At 39.2% G+C, this 22,500-nt stretch overlaps 1 protein-coding gene across 7 annotated transcripts in view; it reads right to left on the bottom strand.

The window, feature by feature from the left end:
* ATP11A (ATPase phospholipid transporting 11A) overlaps nt 1-22,500 on the bottom strand; it is a 220,891-nt gene that overhangs the window by 12,035 nt on the left and 186,356 nt on the right. For all 7 annotated transcript variants that reach the window (XM_073350104.2, XM_078853635.1, XM_073350114.2 and 4 more), the window contains 5 exons: nt 17,673-17,732; nt 15,878-16,005; nt 11,927-12,062; nt 3,268-3,333; nt 1,984-2,087 (listed from right to left, as the gene is read on the bottom strand). In XM_073350104.2, the coding sequence (XP_073206205.1) occupies nt 1,984-2,087; nt 3,268-3,333; nt 11,927-12,062; nt 15,878-16,005; nt 17,673-17,732 (494 nt within the window). The remainder of the gene's footprint in view (nt 1-1,983; nt 2,088-3,267; nt 3,334-11,926; nt 12,063-15,877; nt 16,006-17,672; nt 17,733-22,500) is intronic.

The following is a 22,500-nucleotide window of genomic DNA, read 5'->3' as shown; positions in this document are numbered from 1 at the left end:
TTTCCAGTATTTGAAGATCGCTATCATGTCCCCCCCTCAATCTCCTCTTTTCCAAACAGAACATTCCCAGTCCCTTCAGCCTTTACTCATATGGCTTTCATTCCATCCCTTTGATCATCTTTGTTGCTCGCCTCTGGATCCTTTCCAGTTTCTCTACATCCTTTCTATATATTGGTGACCAAAACCGGACACAGTACTCCAGCTGAGGCCTAATCTCCCGTGACTTGCACGTGATATTTTTGTTAATGCAACCTAATATTGCATTTGCTTTTTTTGCAACAGCATCACATTGCTGACTCATGTTGAGGCTGTGATCCACCACAACTCCCAGATCCTTCTCAGCAGTGCTACTGCCAAGCCAATTATCCCCCATTCTGCATTTGTTTTTTCTTCCCTAAGTGTATCACCTTACATTTATCCTTTTTGAATTTCATTTTGTGATCTATTGCCCAGTTCTTCAATTTATCAAGATCCCTCTGAATTTTAGCTCTATCCTCCAAAGTGTTGGCAATCCCCACTCCCAGCTTTGTATCACTGCAAATTTGCTTTCTGTTTCTACATCCAGGTCATTAACATGGGGAACCTCAGACGTACAGACCCAGTTCAAAAGGGAAGAACAGGGCCAACGGGAACCTTGAGCCCTGCTGTTGCAGAAATGAGAAATGGATAGGCTGCCTCCCAGAAGATTCTTCCTGATCTGGGGGGAGCGGGGAGCAGACCACCCTTCCCAGTCCCAAATTGGTATGCAAGATGCAAGCTAGCAACAGTCCCCTTCTCCACTTATAGATTGCGAGGGGAACCAGCTGGCTCACTCAGTTAAGACACCAAAAGAATAAGAGTGTCAGAATGTGCTGTTGGAGATAAATGACACAGGTCTCCCATCCAGAAGGTAGTCAAAAGTTCATTGGGCATGGGAATCCCATGGGAAGTATGTGGGTGGAGAATGAGAATCAAGTTATTTATAACATACATGTTTATTCTCCTCCCCACAATTTTTAATAATGTAATTAAGTTGATAGTGATTTTTCAGTTATATACAACTGATTTATCCTGTTAAAATGTAAATATGGATAAAACAAAGCACTTTATAGCTATTTTTTAAAAATGTATTTAATCTAAAGCCATATGCCTTTATAGTCTGTTTGCAGCCAAAAGCATGAAACCAGACAAGTCTCCTGAAGTGAGCTGTAGCTCATGAAAGCTTATGCTCAGATAAATTGGTTAGTCTCTAAGGTGCCACAAGTACTCCTTTTCTTTTTTCTTTATTCTCTCCTATATACATCCAAGAGTTTTGTAATATGAGTTTTGCTTTCCATTTTCCTTGCTAGCGGTGGATATTAAACCTTGCCAGAATGTATTAATAAAAATACACAAATAAAGTAACAAAAATAGCAGTAGGTGGTGCATAAATTCTGCAATAATATATATATTTTAAGCAAAGAAGAAGGAAAGGAAAAACATTTACTAAAACGTTATTCACATCTGGTGAATAGCAGAAATATTTAGCTATCATAACAAATGTAGTACTCACTAACACATTTAGCTTGTGTCTGAAATTCAACGTTAACTCCTTGCCTTTTAACATGAACTCATTTTACAAATTTAGAAAATGTACTGCAGTATGTATATTAGCACAACAGGGGACCTCTTTAATATGTACTTAAGCCTTTATTAAAAATAGAGGTTTTGGTTTCTTAAAACAATAGAACAACCAGAAACTCAGGTGCTTACTGACTCAGTCTGAGTGCTATTCTTCTTCTCTTCTTTAAGAACATTTTTAGCAGCTATTAAACTAAAGAAAAGCCAAGTATTCATTAATCGCCATGACTGACATGTTTCAGTTGGTAACTCGTATTGTAAATTACAGTACCTATAAAAGCTTAAATGAATTTTATTTGAAAAAAAAAAACACAGTTGAATATATAAACTTATTTTATGCTTCTGAAAATAACATTTGCAATACAATTCACACTAGGTTCCTACCAGATAATTCCTCCCCAGAGGAGGGAAAAGATAATGTAGAACAACAACGATCCCCAGATCACAAAGTGGTTTATCCATGTCCAGTAGTGTGTATCTAGTGCAAGCTGAAAGAAAACAGGTCATCTTGGTGTTTATATTATTTTTAGAAGTGATAAAAGACTCAACAGGAGATGAGGTACAAAGAAAATCAATGAACTATTTAAAGAATTAATCTGAGAAATCTTTGCAGAACTTTAGGGAACAATGATACCTTTCTATTTCTACCATACCTAAGAAAGTTCCCATACCTAAGTACTAATCTGTACTGAGATCTAGTATATGTCATGACAAAGGCTTGACTATTCATTAGGAAATTATAACATTGAGATATTACTAGCACAGCCCCAGACTATTGTTTCACCGTCCTCCCTCTTGTTCCTCTTTATAATTAGGCTGTAACTGTCCTACTTTATATCAGTTAAAAACTTATGTATATAATTACTGAAAATTGGCAATTATAAACTGCCTCAACAATGAAAAGAATTCTCTCCCCCCTTATAACAAACAAATAATTACATAGTGATGCTCATTACTGATGCTCTCTTTTCATCTAATAGGCTGTACTTATTGGATGATAGAAATATAAGTCATGAACTCCCAACGCTTCTCTCTTTTGACAGTGAAAATCTACTGGAGAAAGTATTCCAACAATTAACTCAGTAAAATCAGCTATTTTGAATACCCTGGCTAAAAAGTCACATGAAAGGAACTCAAGCAAAATATAAGTATATGTGCATTTCTGCACAGAAATTTTCATTTCATTATACAGAATGTGTAAGAAATCAGTATATTTAAACATAAACCAACTTTGATAGGGCATCTGAAAAGGGATGCATCTGAAAAGGAATACATCACCATAACAAGCTAGAAAGCTGAACTTAAAAATTAAAACCAAACCACAAACAGGATCAATCTGGCAATTCATTGGCAACAATGTGATGATATGTCAAGATCCAACTCTGGAACTCCAGCTAAATCCTTCATTCTTGAGCTGCCAGTAACCCTGCACAGATTCAACCAATGTACAGAGTTTTTTTTATAGCTTCATATACCAACAGCTCTGGACAGGAGCAGCATCGACAAACTCCGAAGGAAACCATGTCTAGTTCTCCGTAAGTAGCAGGATTATAGTCAAAATACCATATTGGGAGAGTTGGTTTTAGTAAATACGATAGGGTACAACTGTCGCTATTGATGGAAATCCCAGAGTCTCAGTAGATGAAATATTAATATAGAATATCTTACCTTCAATGTAACTGTAAATACTAGCACAGTAAACACCAATGTTCCAAAGGTCCAGTTTCCAAACATCTATAAAAAAGGGTCCAAAGTCATTATAGGTAATGTACTTCATTGTATCATGATCCATCTAGAAAAAACTATTTGGATATCAGTTTATTTTGCTCATATTTCAGGCTGCACACAAGCAGAATACACATAATCAGAACACTCAGCCCAAAGCTCATTGGTAGTTTTCTTTGCGTAAAGAAAAACTGAAGCACAGTTAGCGTGTCATCGCGCTGTTTCCCATGACAGCACTGATGATATCTTCAGAGTCTTCTCAACAGCCATCTTTCTGACCTCCCTCCTCTCTAGCTCTTGGAGTCACATGTCTTCATGGAGACTGATGAATGCATCAGGTTGGTAACAGGACAAGTAAGAATGTGATATGCATCATAGAAATGTAGGTATGTATAAACTTCACTGTTTTAAAAAAAAATAGCTTTGAGTAGTTGATACTAGATTTTTTTCCTTTTATTCCTCACTACATGCACCTTGAAATAAAATCACCTCAACTACCCTAAATGCACACTGCTTTATGTAGCATACAATATTTATGGTTCAGGATACCAACATAATACCTTTTAACACCTACACATATATCTATTTTAGAAGCTGTGATAATGATGCAATATCTGAAGTATCTCATGCTCGAGATTCTTCAGATAGATGGCACAGAGAAGGAAATTTGAAAATGATGTGAAGAGGACCTGAGAGATGAACACAGACAACACACGAGGGAGCAGCTGCTGCTTACTCAGATAGAGACAGCATACAGCTCAGGAGCAGATGAGCTGAGCTGAATTTTCTTGTTCAAATGTAGTGACTGTAGACTTCCAGCATGCTGCACCAGAGGCTGCTAGTTGGTTGCATGAGGGCAGGGCAGACATGCAAAGATTACATGAGCTACAATTTCTTTCCACTTCATTCCATTTCCAAGATTTATGAAAAATGTGCTATTTTATACTAAGATATAATTGTGTTGCAATTGATAAATATGACTTCTGCCTTATTAAACCAAGACACAGAAGTGGCATGCATATTTCCCATATACTAGTATTTGTAATAGAGATTAGGTGTTACTTAAGTAAACTTCAGACATACTGTAAGTCATTTATTTCAGATACCAACTTTAACATAGAGCCTTAAAACAAAACAAAAACACCACCAACCAACCAAAATAACTTTGGCTTTTACACAAAGGGAAATAAAGACCATATATATTATAAATTCTGCAAAGTAGAGACTTCTAAGTAAGTGTTTTATCTAGTACAATGAAGTCCCAATCTCAGTTAGGCTTCTACATACTACTGTAACAAAATATTATGATTATTAATAATATTCGGTCAAATCCATAGTATTATGTATGGTTTCAGAGGAACAGCCGTGTTAGTCTGTATTCGCAAAAAGAAAAGGAGTACTTGTGGCACCTTAGAGACTAACCAATTTATTTGAGCATGAGCTTTCGTGAGCTACAGCTCACTTCATCAGATGTTTACCGTGGAAACTGCAGCAGACTTTATATACACACAGAAATCATGAAACAATACCTGTTTCATGATTTCTGTGTGTATATAAAGTCTGCTGCAGTTTCCACGGTAAACATCTGATGAAGTGAGCTGTAGCTCACGAAAGCTCATGCTCAAATAAATTGGTTAGTCTCTAAGGTGCCACAAGTACTCCTTTTCTTTTTGCGAGTATTATGTATATTCACTACTCAGTTATTCAACTAGGTTTTCATAAGATCACCCCTCACCATGGTATCTGAGCTACTATCAGAAATTATAGTTATGGTACAATAAATCTTGAAATAATGTACTTTAATAGACTGAACAACACGTATTATGATAAAATATCCCAGGTTTTCTATTTTGTTTAAGAGAGATTTTGGTGTGTCTTTTAAATTGATTTCCTGTGAAGGAAACCACCAGTTTGGAATCTGGGCTGCTTCTTGCTACATTGTTTGTTTGTTTGTAGCTCTTCTCCCTACTTGGTTGCTAGGCTTTTGCTGCCCAGCAAAGTCCTCTCTACCAGCAACATGCCTCCCACCAGTCTCTGTTACCTTTACTTCACAATGAGACAAGAACTATTGCAGTAGTACTCCCACAGCTATACTGATGACAGTAGGACTGAAACTGTGCATGGAGTGTTGCAGTGACTGGAACAGGCCTTGCCTGACCAGCCCCTTATACCTCATTGAATCTTCACCCTAAACCAAATGGGAAGAGACTCCACAAGATTTTGGACAACTTCCTGAGAAGATATCAGGGAGGCAACCTGTTCCACAGGAGAGGCACCAGAGCAGAGACTAGAAGGAGCACACAGTCAGGTAGAAAGGGTCTTTCCTCCCAGCTATACTTTGATCTGGTGGACTCCTCAACTACATGTTGAGGAGAAAGGTGTGGAGTTGCTCAGGCCTTGACGTTCACCACATTTACTCCAGACTAGTAGGCTCTCTGCAGAAATAATTATTAGTGTTGATGAAAAGTGTAAATTACTATCCTTAGAGATTTATGTCCCATAACCATTAGAGCATATGAAGCTGTGAAGGCTCACTCAATTTGATGTAGTTCTGATTTGAAGGGTTGATAACACATGGCGTCACCTCCAGGGATGATAACTTCCCTTTTTCACATGGTGATCCTTTGTATCTCCACTGAACCTTCCAGCAATGGTGCCTCACTGCCAGCTGTGCTAGTAGTTTCTTTGATGTGGACACCTCTCCACGAGAAAGTAGACAGACACCATCCACTCATTTTACATAGACCAGTACTCAAACTTCATCATACCCAATATCAGATTCTGAATCTCAGTTAGAAAGGATACCTTCAACCATATGTTATCCCACAGTGTTGATTTCTCATTTATCTTAAGTTAATTCCATTGAAACTAAGATCACATGCGGCTGTATTTTAACTTCTTGATATTTTACATTCAATACAACATTTCAACAGTTCATCCAAATTTATCTGTGTGCATGGTGTTTAAGACGAAGAAACATTAAAGCAATGAACGACTGAAATATTAAAGTGATTGTCTGTTCCTCCATAATCAGGACTTTCACATCTATCTAATTTCTTTATTTAAGCCTATGTGGCACCTTTCATTCACTAGTCAGACCTTCTGCATTTAATCCTCTTACCTGTACAACCTGAAGGATTTTGATTTACTGAGGTTTCGTTTTGGTAATCAACTTGATTTTGACATGGCCATGCTCATGGCTGTACTATTGTGTGTGCCACTTCTGAAAAATTCAGTTCACTTCTTGATTAGAGAGGCTAGGCTGGACTCTTTAACCCTTTAGTTAGTTGACTTGTTCAGGACTTCGGGTCATGCCAACACATGCTGACTTTCTTCCAGCAATTAGATATTCAAGTAATTAGATGCTGGTCTAGGCACCTCTCTGACAGAATAAGAACTTGAAGATCTGGTACCAGTTTGAATGCTTGTATGTATAGTGCTCAGCAGACTTTGTGGGATGGCAAGTCCAGATTCCCAGTAAAAGAAGGTGTATCAAACCCAGATGGTGAACATTTTACTTCAAATTCTGGGTATTGTGTTCTGTTTGCTGGTTTGCTATGATATGCTCCTACTCCCTTTGTCCTCACTTTCATTCTGCTTCTGACCTCATTGTCATAGAATCATAGAATCATAGAATATCAGGGTTGGAAGGGACCCCAGAAGGTCATCTAGTCCAACCCCCTGCTCGAAGCAGGACCAATTCCCAGTTAAATCATCCCAGCCAGGGCTTTGTCAAGCCTGACCTTAAAAACCTCTAAGGAAGGAGATTCTACCACCTCCCTAGGTAACGCATTCCAGTGTTTCACCACCCTCTTAGTGAAGAAGTTTTTCCTAATATCCAATCTAAACCTCCCCCACTGCAACTTGAGACCATTACTCCTCGTTCTGTCATCTGCTACCATTGAGAACAGTCTAGAGCCATCCTCTTTGGAACCCCCTTTCAGGTAGTTGAAAGCAGCTATCAAATCCCCCCTCATTCTTCTCTTCTGCAGACTAAACAATCCCAGCTCCCTCAGCCTCTCCTCATAACTCATGTGTTCCAGTCCCCTAATCATTTTTGTTGCCCTTCGCTGGACTCTCTCCAATTTATCCACATCCTTCTTGAAGTGTGGGGCCCAAAACTGGACACAGTACTCCAGATGAGGCCTCACCAATGTCGAATAGAGGGGAACGATCACGTCCCTCGATCTGCTCGCTATGCCCCTACTTATACATCCCAAAATGCGATTGGCCTTCTTGGCAACAAGGGCACACTGCTGACTCATATCCAGCTTCTCGTCCACTGTCACCCCTAGGTCCTTTTCCGCAGAACTGCTGCCTAGCCATTCGGTCCCTAGTCTGTAGCTGTGCATTGGGTTCTTCCGTCCTAAGTGCAGGACCCTGCACTTATCCTTATTGAACCTCATCAGATTCCTTTTGGCCCAATCTTCCAATTGGTCTAGGTCCTTCTGTATCCTATCCCTCCCCTCCAGTGTATCTACCACTCCTCCCAGTTTAGTATCATCCGCAAATTTGCTGAGAGTGCAATCCACACCATCCTCCAGATCATTTATGAAGATATTGAATAAAACCGGCCCCAGGACCGACCCTTGGGGCACTCCACTTGATACCGGCTGCCAACTAGACATGGAGCCATTGATCACTACCCGTTGAGCCCGACAATCTAGCCAGCTTTCTACCCACCTTATAGTGCATTCATCCAGCCCATACTTCCTTAACTTGCTGACAAGAATACTATGGGAGACCGTGTCAAAAGCTTTGCTAAAGTCAAGAAACAATACATCCACTGCTTTCCCTTCATCCACAGAACCAGTAATCTCATCATAAAAGGCGATTAGATTAGTCAGGCATGACCTTCCCTTGGTGAATCCATGCTGGCTGTTCCTGATCACTTTCCTCTCATGCAAGTGCTTCAGGATTGATTCTTTGAGGACCTGCTCCATGATTTTTCCAGGGACTGAGGTGAGGCTGACTGGCCTGTAGTTCCCAGGATCTTCCTTCTTCCCTTTTTTAAAGATTGGCACTACATTAGCCTTTTTCCAGTCATCCGGGACTTCCCCGGTTCGCCACGAGTTTTCAAAGATAATGGCCAGTGGCTCTGCAATCACAGCTGCCAATTCCTTCAGCACTCTCGGATGCAACTCGTCCGGCCCCATGGACTTGTGCACGTCCAGCTTTTCTAAATAGTCCCTAACCGCCTCTATCTCCACAGAGGGCTGGCCATCTCTTCCGCATTTTGTGATGCCCAGCGCAGCAGTCTGGGAGCTGACCTTGTTAGTGAAAACAGAGGCAAAAAAAGCATTGAGTACATTAGCTTTTTCCACATCCTCTGTCACTAGGTTGCCTCCCTCATTCAGTAAGGGGCCCACACATTCCTTGGCTTTCTTCTTGTTGCCAACATACCTGAAGAAACCCTTCTTGTTACTCTTGACATCTCTGGCTAGCTGCAGCTCCAGGTGCGATTTGGCCCTCCTGATAACATTCCTACATGCCCGAGCAATATTTTTATACTCTTCCCTGGTCATATGTCCAACCTTCCACTTCTTGTAAGCTTCTTTTTTATGTTTAAGATCCGCTAGGATTTCACCATTAAGCCAAGCTGGTCGCCTGCCATATTTACTATTCTTTCGACTCATCGGGATGGTTTGTCCCTGTAACCTCAACAGGGATTCCTTGAAATACAGCCAGCTCTCCTGGACTCCTTTCCCCTTCAAGTTAGTCCCCCAGGGGATCCTGGCCATCCGTTCCCTGAGGGAGTCGAAGTCTGCTTTCCTGAAGTCCAGGGTCCGTATCCTGCTGCTTACCTTTCTTCCCTGCGTCAGGATCCTGAACTCAACCAACTCATGGTCACTGCCTCCCAGATTCCCATCCACTTTTGTCCCTGTCCTCCAAGTTCCTCTACAATTTTCAATCCTACTTCTCCCATCTCTCCTTCTCCTTCATTGTCCCTATTCCCTTCTTTTGTCTTTCCCACACCTTTGCTCCTATTAACCCATCATCTCTCCTGCCCTTTTCCCACTTTTCCGACCCCAATAATACAATTTTAAAAATCCTACAACAAAACACCAAATCAAGAGCACACAAAACACACTGTATAAGTTATATGACATTTACCACCTGCAATCACTCTGCTTCTATGTTGCATTCCTTTCTTTACTCTTTGCCTTCTCTGTTTAAATTGCAAGCTCTTTGGGGAACATCTCTTACTATGTGTTAGTACTGTGCCTAACACAATGGGGTCCACAATTCAGTTGGGGTATCTAGGCATTGCTGTAGTAAATTGACTACTATTATTATTGACAGATCTTGGACACCTGAATTTTGCTTGTCAGCCAATTGCTCTGGGCCAGCCATTTTGCAGTCAGCTGGCCAAGAGAAATGAAAGACGATGGGTGATAAAGGACACCCAAAATTCTAACAGTATATCACTTTACGGATTGTAGTGGACCTTCAATAAGATTTCTAAATAAAGTTAGATGCTTTAGGTTTGTGATTTATTTTTAAGCTGAATGTCATGCCATTATCTGGCCTGTCACATTGGAGTTTTTCACACAGTAAAGGACATTAACTTGCCTCACATTTTTACTAGCCTTGGCGGAAGTGGAGATTTGGGGTGAAAAGCTGAAAAAAAATACCTTCTTGATGCAATAATCTAGAAGTTGTCCATTTTAACAACTTGGAACCTAAGGTGGATCATCTAGTGTAGCTTCATGAGACTGTCACACTTGTCTCTCCTCTCCCCCTTAACTTGTTTTTGACTGACTTGTTGTGAGATACTGAATTGATATTGTAAGCCACTCAAAGCTTGATTTTGTGAGGCACTTAGCACATATCGGACACTCAATCATTGTTTAGAGTTGAGGTTGATGTCCACATTTCAGTTGATAACTTATCCCTGGCAGCCAACATTTTCAGGCACCCAAAATCCATGCTTAACACTGAAATAAAAGGTCAGAGTTCCAAAATGTGCTGAATTTCCCCTTAAATTCTGACTTCAAATGGAGCTCAGGATACTCAATACCTCTGTCATTAGGCTACTTATTTTAGGTACCTAAATATTAATGTGGGTACCTAACCTTAAGCACCCAACTTTGAACATTTTGGGATGAGGCTTTAATGTGTTTTGGGAACATTGTTAAAAGCAAGCTGGCTCTATCTACACAACAAGACTGAACTAAAAGATTAAAGATGGACTCTGAATCAACACATCTGGCAACAACGAGAGGCTATGCGATACCCACAGGTCTGAAAAAGACAATTTTATGTATACCAAAAATTGAAACGATATAGAGTTTTCAACATCAGACTGAAAACATAAGTACAGGATAAACAGAACTACTGTAGCACACTGCACTGCCCAATGGTAATTTTTTCAGTGTACAGGCAATCTTAAAAAGAAGATTCCTATCTTTTCTCACATAGTGGCTTAGTTTATTACATTCAATGATGTTACAATATCCATTCTACTCGAATATTACTTCTCTAGTAAATGTAGAATTACAAGTGACATTTGTGGACAGATCTGTTTCACTTAAAATTGGGTAAAAAAATTTCACTGTTGTATTCTCACTGTCATTCAATGAATCTTTTCTAAAGTTTTGGAAATGTCAGATATTATAAATCGACTAGAGTACAGATTTTCAATAAGACAAAAAAGCTGAGTGGGAAGCACTGATGAAAACACAACGTAACGCAAAGGAAAGCAGAAAATGAATATTGTCAAAAAATTATAGTCTTTCTAATACAACTCCCTGGCCGTAACAATTTTTAAAGAAATGAAAAAGGCAGCAACGGCTAATATTTCTATAAAGGACAGAAGTCATGAAAATATTTGTAGGAAATATTTTAACTGTTCTTTAGTTCAAGAATTGGGAAAGAGAAAATGCACATCATGACAAAACCACAGTAGTCTTACCATATGAGTGTTGGCTGTCATTAGCTGAGGTTAGGAAGAGAAGCAAGTAGCAAAAAAGAAAAAAAAGCAAGACACAAATAAAATAGACCAAAAAATGTTAATGTATAAATAACTAAAATGCAAAAGGTCCTTAAGAATTTATATTCATGTCACTGTACAGTAAGTAGAAATAGAATATCTTAAAAGACATGTAAAATGTATAAATGTTAAACATGTAATTCTAGTCTTTTATATTTAGGCTCTTGCGTGGTACCCATCACAAGGATATTCAGGTGTCTATCTTTTTAAAATATACACAAATTAATTAAATGAGTCAAATTATCAAGATATTGATGAAGTAGGTGTTAATTATGAAATAGCAAAGTTATAATGTAAATTCTTACAGGATATTTCGAGTTCAGGTTATAAACTCCCCCATACTCCCACAAAGTAGCATGCAGCCACATGCTGATTACTGATCCACAGTATTTTAGCTATATAATTCTGCTTCTGTTAAACACAGAGTTACAGATCACTCCTATCTCACTGCCACCCATAAAAGTTGTTAACTTTACAGGAAGCCTTTATGACAATAGTTCGTTATTTTTAATGAATTACGCCTATGTAAATCATAATTGAACATTTGGGATTTTAAAAGTTACAATTTCTTCATTTCCCAAGTCTACTTTGATCAAACTAAATACTAACCTGTCCATTGCTGGTCACAGTAGTGTTGTCAAACAAGAAATAGGCACCAAAAAAAAATACCACAGCATCAAACAGTCCCAAGAACGTCCAATAAATAAATACACGCCAGCGCAGAAGAGCATTCTTGGTGATATCCCTGAACAAAACAAGACATATGCACTCAGACTGGCATGCTAAAAAGATCTAAGAAATATGAAGTCAACAAATTATTCTGTGAGAAGAAATATTTAAAATATTTTATTTGGAACAGCTAAACGCTTCCCATGCGACAGGTGTCTACCAGACCCACATTCATCTCTCTCCGTAAGATCTACGACTTTTTTCTCGCCTTCTCCACTACTCATTGACTATAATTCTACCAGTTCCCACTCTGATGGTAAATTCTGTATTTGTACTGTACCAGTGCAAGTTAGATTTCAATCTCTTCAGGGAAGGGACATGTTTAAAGTACAAGTTTTATAAAGTGCTGTACACACTGATGACCTAAAAAGATATGTAATAAACTGAAACACTAGAGGTCTCTGGAGACTTTGTTTTCTTTTCCAGGTGGTGCTCTTTGTAAACAAAGAGAGCACAGGACAAACTTATTACTACGATATGGAATGTTAACAACATAGGTGGAGTCACGCTTACCAGAATCAAAGAGTATATTAACATAAAGAGTATTACTAGAATGCTTTCCTTTAGAAAATGTGATTGATTGATTGTTGGACAAAAGTATTTGGCTATAGTAAATTTTCCACAGTACATATGAATTTGAATGGTACTTGTTTAATTCTCATACACAGAAAATTGGGACATGGCCTATCATAAAATATCATAAAATGGGTCAGAGCAAAACTGAAATGAAAAATGTGAATTATAAAGATATAAACAGTAGCTGGAAACAAAAGCACTTATACACTCTCTCCCTTTCCATCAGTGATCATATCAATCAATATTTTCATCCAAATAGCTTTTAAAAAAAACTGGGCTCAGGACGATCTTAAATTATTTTTCATTGTGAGTAAATTACCCCATTCATTTAACAGGAATTTTTTCAAAAGAATACATCACTATAAATGGCTAAAAGAGCATCATGTGTCTCATGTGGCCTGCAATAATTTTGTGCTATTGACTGACAAAATAAGTTCAGAAGATCAGTGGGCATTAAATATGCTATGCTCTCAAAAGCCAAACAAAAATGTGACTCTCCAAAACAAGCATTTTTTTAAATTGTAAGGTGTAATAAAAATGAGTTTTCAATAGCAGTATGTCATATTGCCCTTAGGATCTAAGAGTTCACCCAATTGTGAAATAAATACCTGGAGCCATATTACACTTTTCAAGTTTATGCTTTGGGCATCTACAATTACTCTCAAAATAAGGCACGGGTTTTGCAGCTTCAGCAATCCAAACCAGACACTCATCCTAATGTGGACTGCCAAATGCAGTTTATTGGCAGAAATAGTCATCCAACTGGCAGAGAAGAGTAATCTAAAATAGTTTTAGCATTACTGTCCTGAAAGCTAGTCAACATTTTGCCGTTGACTATTTTAGTCTCCCTGCCAAAAGGATCTTGGGACATGTAAAACTGATAAAAGTTTCAAGGAAACACTATGGCATACTGGAAGCAGGCTTGAGGTATTTCAACAAGCAGCAACAATATGTTTATGGGGCTTCAAAAAAACTTGTTCACATGGCGTCTATTGTGAAAAACATGTTGCTGCATAAAAGATATCTTTGACTATACCCGCACCACTCACCTCTGCAAGAAACAAGGAACTCACTGATGGAATTAGATCCAGCAAAGAGAATATTTAAGGAAAAAGGAGCGAGAAACTGCAGCTATCAGTCTCTCTTTCCCCTCAAAAGAAAAGTTTATAAATAGATATATAGTGTGTTTTGTTTCTAGGAATCTGCTGTCCTCCACAGATGGAGGCATTAAACAATACTAAACGAATACGTTTTTTTCCACTCTGTAGGGCAATAATTTTCTACTATAATTCTGAACTTCTGTCCAAGATTGTACATGATCTACAGAGTTTATCCAGCTATTGAAATATATATATTAGGGCTGCGAAGCAATTACAAAAATTAATTGCGATTAATCACACTGTTAAACAATAATAGAACACCATTTATTTAAATATTTTTGGATGTTTTCTACCTTTTCAAATATATTGATTTCATTTATAACAGAGTACAAAGTGTACACTTCTCACTTTATATTTATTTTTATTACAAATACTTGCACTGCAAAAAACAAAATAAACAGTATTTTTCAATTCACCTAATACAAGTACTGTAGTGCAATCTCTTTATCATGAAAGTTGAACTTACAAATGTAGAATTATGTACAAAAAATAACTGCATTCAAAGATAAAACAATGTAAAACTTTAGAGCCTACAAGTCCATTCAGTCCTACTTCTTGTTCAGCCAGTTGCTCAGACAAACAAGGATTTTTACATTTGCAGGAGATAATGCTGCCCACTTCTTGTTCACAATGTCACCTGAAAGTGAGAACAGGTGTTCACATCGCACTGCTGTAGCTAGCATTGCAAGATATTTACATGTCAAATGTGCTAAAGATTCATATGTCCCTTCATGCTTCAACCACCATTCCAGAGGACATACGTCCATGCTGATGACGGGGTTCTGCTCAATAACCATTCAAAGCAGTGCAGACCGATGCATGTTCATTTTTATCATCTGAATCAAATGCCACCAGGAGAACGCTGATTTTCTTTTTTGGTGATTTGGCTTCTGTAGTTTCCGCATGGGAGTGCTGTTCTTTTTTGATCTCTGAAAGCATGCTCCACACCTCGGCCCTCTCAGATTTTGGAAGGCACTTCAGATTCTGAAACCTTGGTTTGAGTGCTATAGCCAGCTTTAGAAATCTCACATTGGTACCTTCTTTGCGTTTTGTCACATCTGCAGTGAAAGTGTTCTTAAAATGAACATGTGCCGAGTCATCATCCAAGACTACTATAACATGAAATATATGGCACAATGCGCATAAAATAGAGCCAGAGACATACAATTCTCCCGCAAGGAGTTCAGTCACAAATTTAATTAACGCATTATTTTTTTAATGAGCATCAGCAGCATGGAATTATGTCCTCTGGAATGGTGGCCGAAGCATGAAGAGGCATCCGAATGCTTAGCATATCTGGCACATAGGTACCTTGCAATGCCGGCTACAAAAGTGCCATGTGAACGCCTGTTCTCACTTTCTGTTGACATTATAAATAAGAAATGGACAGCATTATCTCCCATAAATGTAAACAAACTTGTTTGTCAGGGCGATTGGCTGAACGAGAAGTAGGACTGAGTGGACTTGTAGGATCTAAAGATTTACATTGTTTTGTTTTTGAGTGCAGTTACATAACCAAAAAAAATCTACATTTGTAAGTTGCATTTGCACGATAAAGAGATTGCATTATGGTATTGTATGAGGTGAACTGAAAAATACTGTTTCTTTTGTTTATCATTTTTACAGTGCAAATATTTGTAATAAAAATAATATAAAGTGAACAGTGTATACTTTGTATTCTGTGTTGTAATTGAAATCAATATATTTGAAAAGGTAGAAAAACAGCCAAAATATTTAATAAATTTCAATTGGTATTCTATTGTTTACCAGTGCAATTAAAACTGCGATTAATCACGATTAATTTTTAAAATCGTGATTAATGTTTTTTTAAGTTAATAGCGTGAGTTAACTGTGATTAATCAACAGCCCTAAACATATATATGCTGTATAGTATACTATATACATCCGGTCATTTCCAAAATATTTACAGAACTACCATCTCAGGTGCAGCGCATTTAATTGTTAGAGGATGTTGAATTTCTTATATTGTGCACAATGGAAAAGGTAAACGCTAAAGGTATTTTGGAGACACATTCCAAAAAAGACAGTCTACAAATGAATAGCCAAACATTTTGGGCTAAATGATTACCTTTACCTGTACAGTGAAGGTTCTCTCTTGAGCATGTCTGTACTGACATGTTGTTCCATTAGACTGTACAAGAGGATAGGAAGAGATGTGAAGCTGATATTGTATAGTGTTAGATACGCAGTATCATACAAAGGCTGCAGATGGAAAAAAGAGTTATATTAACCAGTTATATTTTCAAACACAATACACCATATTATGCTTGATTTAACGGGAGAACGTTGTCTTGTTTAAAGCCATAAAAGCACATTCCTTAAAACGAAGACAAATTCCACATAACATCCTTGGATGACAGCTTTTGAGATAGGATAAAAGTCAGTTTTCACCCAGGTTCCTCTGGGCAAACAAGTCTATCAAAATTTGACCTGACAATAGTCAGTGGCCGCCTCACAATGTTTCAGCTGTGCAAAGGAGCTGTAAAGCTACCCTAGCTGGACAACTGATTCCTCTGGTGGAGGAAATCTCTGTCAGGCATAGCCAGCTCCACTCCACCCCCTTTTCACTCACCCAATGTAGGGCAGAGTTCAAGTGTAATGGCTGGAGTGTTGTTACATTCCAGTAATCCTCAGATGCCATAATGGTCACTTGTGGGGCTGTAGCTAGCAAGTTTAAGCTAAAGCGGCTCTAGAGAACAGCTTGAATAGGGGGATCAAATCAGCTCCTTGACAACATAAGGGAATGGGTATGAACCAAACTTTTTCTCCCCTTCTCCCTGTTCTGGGTCTTATTCTAGGTACATAACGTTTATCATCAACAACAAACCTATTCCTTACCCCTATAAAGTGGGGTTTTTTTCCAGACCCTGCCTCATGATCAACCTATGCCCTGAAACATGTGCACTGAAAATCCTTACTACAAAGGCTTCTCTTAAAAAAAAGTAGTGTTATTTTTCATGAAAAAGAATGGCAAATTTTGCAGTCAAAGTTCATGAACACATGCTTTAACATCTAGTATTAGCCAGAGAGTGCTTTGCAAAATGCTAGATAGGTTTCAGCGCATCCCTAAAATTAACTCAAACTCCATGTTGTTAAGCTCAGTAGAGCTTTACTGGGAAAATCTTTGACAAAGGTCCGGTCTCCTTTTCTTCCAAGTTCCTGAATTTGTTTTCATCTCCCTTACTTCATGGGAGGAGTGACAAGGAGCCTTCCATACAACTTAGATAGCTGAGAACAGCCGAGGAGGAGCAAAGAAACAAGAATTTAGAAGAAAGAGGACCTTGCCATCCCCCAAGAATGCCTTATTTTTTTTTCTTTTGGAGAATTAGGTCCCTTTTCCTTAAACTGGTGTGTTTATTTTCCCTTCTCCCACCACGGATTTCCACGGTGTGGGCATCTGCATGCTCAGCCTGAGAGGCCCCCCAGATCAGGACAGCAGCCTTCTGCACTTTCACCCCTGCCTCAAAAGACAAACTGCTTGTTCACACCCACACCTTTTAGATTTTCCTCTATCCATGCTCTGTGAGCAAAAAAAAATCGATGAAAAGATTGAACTGCATGTTTTCCATAGAGATTTTGCTTTCCACAGCTAACTCTCAGTTTTGCTTTTTCCATTAAGTCTTTGACTCAGAAAATAACGTGGGTTTTCTGATAATTCATCAAATTCATTTCAGTAACAGTCACGAGAGCTCTTGAAAGCCACACTAACCAAAGGTAATAGCCTTCTTTAATGACAGCTGTAAGCTAAACTAACAGCTTTCCCAGCCTACTTGGTCCAGTAAGAATATACAACAGCCCAACGCTTTTAGTTAAAAAAGGCCAAAGAGAAGGTTTTACACAAAGCAGAAAAATTAAAATGACTGACTAACCTGTTGTGAAAACCCACAGAAGAACTGGTATAAAAACTGAGGAAAAATGAAGCAGACATTCTGGAAGACAAAGTGGGAGTTATCAAGTGATGCATCAACAACATATATCATGCATTATTACAACCATGTATATTATAATATTGTATAATACTAATTGAACTGTACACAGAATACAGAAAATACCGTGACAGATTTATAGAAATAGGGCATTCACATTCTCCTTTTACATTAGCACAGACAAACACAATTTTGAAAGAAAAACTATAAGTACTCTATCAAGTTGGAGGGAAATGAGATGCTACCCGGGGGTGGGTGGGCACAGAAGACAGAAAGAGGAAATTAAGGTCATATCAACAATGGGATTCAGGTAAACTAGTTTCTGATATACGGTGGCCAGTCAGTGTGGACATAAACAGTAAAATGGGTTTCTCCATCCACACTGGTCAACTGAACTTAGAAACTGATTTAAGTTAGAATTATGTTAACTTTTAAAACACTGTTCCTCAGACTTGATTTAAAAGGCCACTGTATATGGAGCCTAAAAGATGGGTGGGGGGGCGGAGGGTAGAGGAGGAGGAGGGAGTTGCTGGAATACATAAGGGAATAAAGATTAAAGAAAAAATGAAAATTTTATTTGTGACCGTATTAAAGATCACACAGTGCATATAAATAAAAGCTGTTCTGCCTCAGAGTTTGGTGACAATGATACTCCTGAGATCATTCTGCACCAAAAAAATTAGAATTCTATACACAATATTTTAAAATTCTGCAAAATTCTGCAAATTTTATTTGACAATGAAGGGTTAAAATCCATTGCTGATGTAATAACCTGGTATATGGATTTGTGTACAGGCCCAAAGTCCTGAGTTTGGTCAAAAGGTCAAAGGCCTAGCAATAGCTAAGAGAAAGCAGAATAACCAAAAGATAACTTTGCTTTTGCTAAGATATGCCTGGTCAGCAAAATGCCAGATGTTGGGGGCAATAATTGTGTCTTATTCAAAGTTACAAATAGAACAAAGAAGTCCTGTTTCTGTTGTGTTAGTTTCTTGTGTAGGTAGATGTTCTTCCCACACATCCAACCTTGAGTTTATAAAAGGTTCAAGCATGTCAGTATAAGATATGGCCTCCTCCAACATCCCTTTCCCAGGAACCAATGCCTGCCTTAAAACACAAATGAACAACTTGAAAGACAATTTTTATTGCCATATACTTTCACTGTTTCTTTGCTTTTACCCCTAGATATGTATCTATTGGACAATCAAAGGAGTTACTTCATTCCTATAAACCCCAAATAAAAATTCAACATATATATTTTATACAAATACATTTATTAAAGTACTAATTAAATGTTAAATGTTAATTTGTGAACTTGAGACCATGGGCAGAGACATTATGTAGCCTTTAACCATTGGCTACTGTGCTATCATGTCTTACTGCTAAACCTATCCAGGGAAATGGGACTGCCTACCTGTCACTTTCCCCGCCGATGGAAAATCCATATATTCCATTGTAATCAATTGTTTGACAGTGTCTCTAAGCCTAAAAAGCGAGGTGACACTCCGTCAGCACTGTACGTAATAAACTCCTGTGCTTGACCTCTACACGGTGTGAATTTATGTCCTTCCATTTGGGGGATCGTCCTGGATTCAGGCTTTTGAGCTAATTGAGGATCTGAGACTGAAATCCAAGGAGGTGAGTATGTTTACTTTACCACCTCATTAGGCCAGGGATAGAAGTCTCTCATCCCCTTTCAAACACATCTTGTTTCTGCTTTTTAAATTTAAGTGTGAAGGAACTTAGGCACGTGTAGTCCAAGCAGAGGGGTTAAATAAGGGTATCAAAGGGGAGGGAAGACAAGTGCAAAAGGGTCATGTACTGTTTAAACTAAGGGGTATGTTTCGGGGAACTTGAATAAACCACCAGCAAGCGATTGGCCCTGAGTTAAGCCCAGGACCGGCTGGGTACGCAAGAGATAGGCAGTGCAAACTGGTGGTCCCATTTCCTCATTGCACGTAACACTGCAAGTCCTAGGGGAGTGCCCCCCCCCCCCGCAGGCATGTAATGTACATGCTTTCGAATAGCACAAAGTCTCCAACCAATAAGGCCGGCAGCTGTGTGTAACTTAAAACCATGCACTATTTAAAAAAAGGGGGGGAGACGGCCTCATAAAAGGCTGTGGAGATTGAGACTACAGCAGAAAAAGGAGAAAAGATAAATCCCGATCAAGGCTGACAGGCTGTAAAGATTGAAACTACGGCATTTAGAGGGGAAAATGCAAGTTCCCAAAAACAAGGTCAGCAGCCGGGGTGAGTAAAAGCCCATGGCATCAAAGGGAGAGGCGATAATCAGCCCTCAAGAATATTTGAAATATAAACATGCCAAAACTCGGCAAACAGCAGCTAAAAAAACAAACTACTCTGCAGCTGGACCAGAGGCGGATCTGGTTACTTGGTGGAATAATTAGAAAAGTGACAAAACAGACAAGGCGGTAATAGTGTTATTGAATATACTCAACATAAAAGAAAAGAAAATGCAATTTTTAAATCTAAAAACCAAGCTCTAAAAAATAAGAGTTTGTGCTTTCAAATGTGTAATTGTCCGGAGATTGGAAAAGATCCCAGAGCAAACGAATTACATTCACCATGCCTAAAACACGCTTCCAGACTGGGAGGGGGGAGAGCCCACTCCCAGCATTTGTTAGCCAACTGCATCACCAATTAACTATGTGTGAAAAAACTCAGCAGCACAAAGCAAAGGGGAGGAATCCAACCCTCCTCCATACATTTCTTCATGTGAAAGGCCAAATTTAAGCACCCACAAAGATAATAAAGGAGCATCACAAGGATTAATTGCCCAAGGGGAGCAAGTACAGCGTATGGCTCCAATCAAGACGCAGTTAAGGAGGTTCAGAAATGTTAATGCGGAGGGTGAACCAGTAAGGAGACTCAGAACAGAAACAACTAAAATCTACCATCCCTTCACCCCCCAGGAAAAACAGGCATTACTATCTGATTTACCCAAACTCAAACATGACAACAAAAATACTGAGTTTTGGGACAAGCTAAATGGCCTGGCTAAAATACACAGCCTCCACAGGAAGGATGTTCATATCCTGGCCAAGTGTAAATGCCCCAGGAATGTGTGGGACAACTTGAAAGATAAATGGAAGATGGGGCACTGGGCTAAAAATCATAACCCCAACCCTGCGGGAGGGGATCAGGCCGGAGAACCAGCAGGAATTCCAAACCCAGATGCAGGCAGTGTAACAGAATTCAGAAATGCACTATCTGCTGTTCTAGGAGCCCAGACCACTAACTGGGGGGCTCTGCAATCAGTGGTTCAGCAGAAGGGGGAGTCTGCCATGTCTTATGCTGAAAAGAAATGGAATGCATTTCAAGCTTATTCAGGTCTGGAGAATATAACATCCCAAAACCATGATGTATTCCTCCTAAAGGAAGGGGCAGTCTGCAAACCACCAAGTGGTCCTGGCATTAGGCACCTCAGTGGGAGAAACACACTCAGCAGTAATGAAAAGGGACACAGAAGTAGAAAACAGAAAAAAGAGGAAGGTAGCAGCAACCATCCCCTCTCAGGAAATGACAGCAGTTCATGCAATCAGAACCATTACTTGCTTCACGTGCAATAAGCCTGGACATCTGGCACGTAATTGTAAAAATAAAATCAAAACATGCAGCAATTGTAAAAGGAGCGGCCACATAAAGGAAGACTGCTTCCACCCCAGGGGGGAGAGGGGGCGTAAGGAGGGCCAGTGCCAAACAAGCAAAATAAAACTGATACAACTAGTACCCAAAAACAAAAAAACAAATCCAGGAGTTGCTCAAACTACTGGCTAGCAAATAGGTATCTGCGGCCTCTGTGGCTGGATCCGAAAGTGACCCCAGGATGTTTCTTAACGCACGAGTGGGGGGCCAACCGTGCAACAATTTTGATAAACATAGGAGCCTCGGTATCGATAACCAGCCAAAATCTCCCCCTCACCCGTTGAACCATATAAATTAAAGGAGTGGCAGAGGGAAGATTAAAAGGAACCGTAAGCCAGCCAGTAGAAATAAAATTTAAAAATATGGTCACAGTCAGTCAAATCTGGATTTGCCCCAAGCAGGAAGACACAATTTGCAGCACAGATCTCCTTAAGGAGCTCGGGGGAGCAATCAACCCCAGAGGCAGCTGTACTGAATGGGCCGGAGGGTCCAAACAGGAGAGATTATCTCAAAATATAGCCATAATTGCCAAGAGTAAGGCAAAATACAAGAGTGGAGGGAAATCCAGTAAAAACACTGTGTTTTCCTTCACCCTGAAGTGTGGGCAACAGATAAACAAGATTGTGGGCTAGTAAACATGAAGCCTATATCTGTAGAAAGACCAACACATAAAGCCCACAGGCAGTACCCAATGAAACCAAAAACCTTAAAGGCAGTTAAAATTATAGTCACTAATTTAAAAGCTAAACAGGTGATTAGACAAACCACCTCCACAACTAACGCCCCAATTTGGCCCGTCCGAAAGCCAGATGGGACCTGGTAGTTAACTATAGACTACACCTACCTTAACCAGGTGAATCCAAAGGCACACCCTATTGTGGCAAGCCCTGCCACTATTCTTAATTTGCTAAAACCAAAACACTCAGTATTCTCAGTCCTGAATATAGCTATTGAATTTTGGAGTATTCCCCTTGCAAAAGAGAGTCAGGAAAAATTTGCATTTACAGTGGAAGACCAGCACTATACTTGAACCCGAGTACCCCATGGGTTCCATTCTAACTTCCACAGGGCGACGCAGAAGTAATAACACAAGTGCCTTTGGAAGT

The sequence above is a fragment of the Lepidochelys kempii genome, chromosome 1, assembly GCF_965140285.1.
Source record: "Lepidochelys kempii isolate rLepKem1 chromosome 1, rLepKem1.hap1, whole genome shotgun sequence".
Classification (NCBI taxonomy): Eukaryota; Metazoa; Chordata; order Testudines; family Cheloniidae; genus Lepidochelys; species Lepidochelys kempii.
The sequence above is the reverse complement of the archived record's forward strand: the minus strand, read 5'-3'. Positions and strand labels throughout refer to the sequence as shown.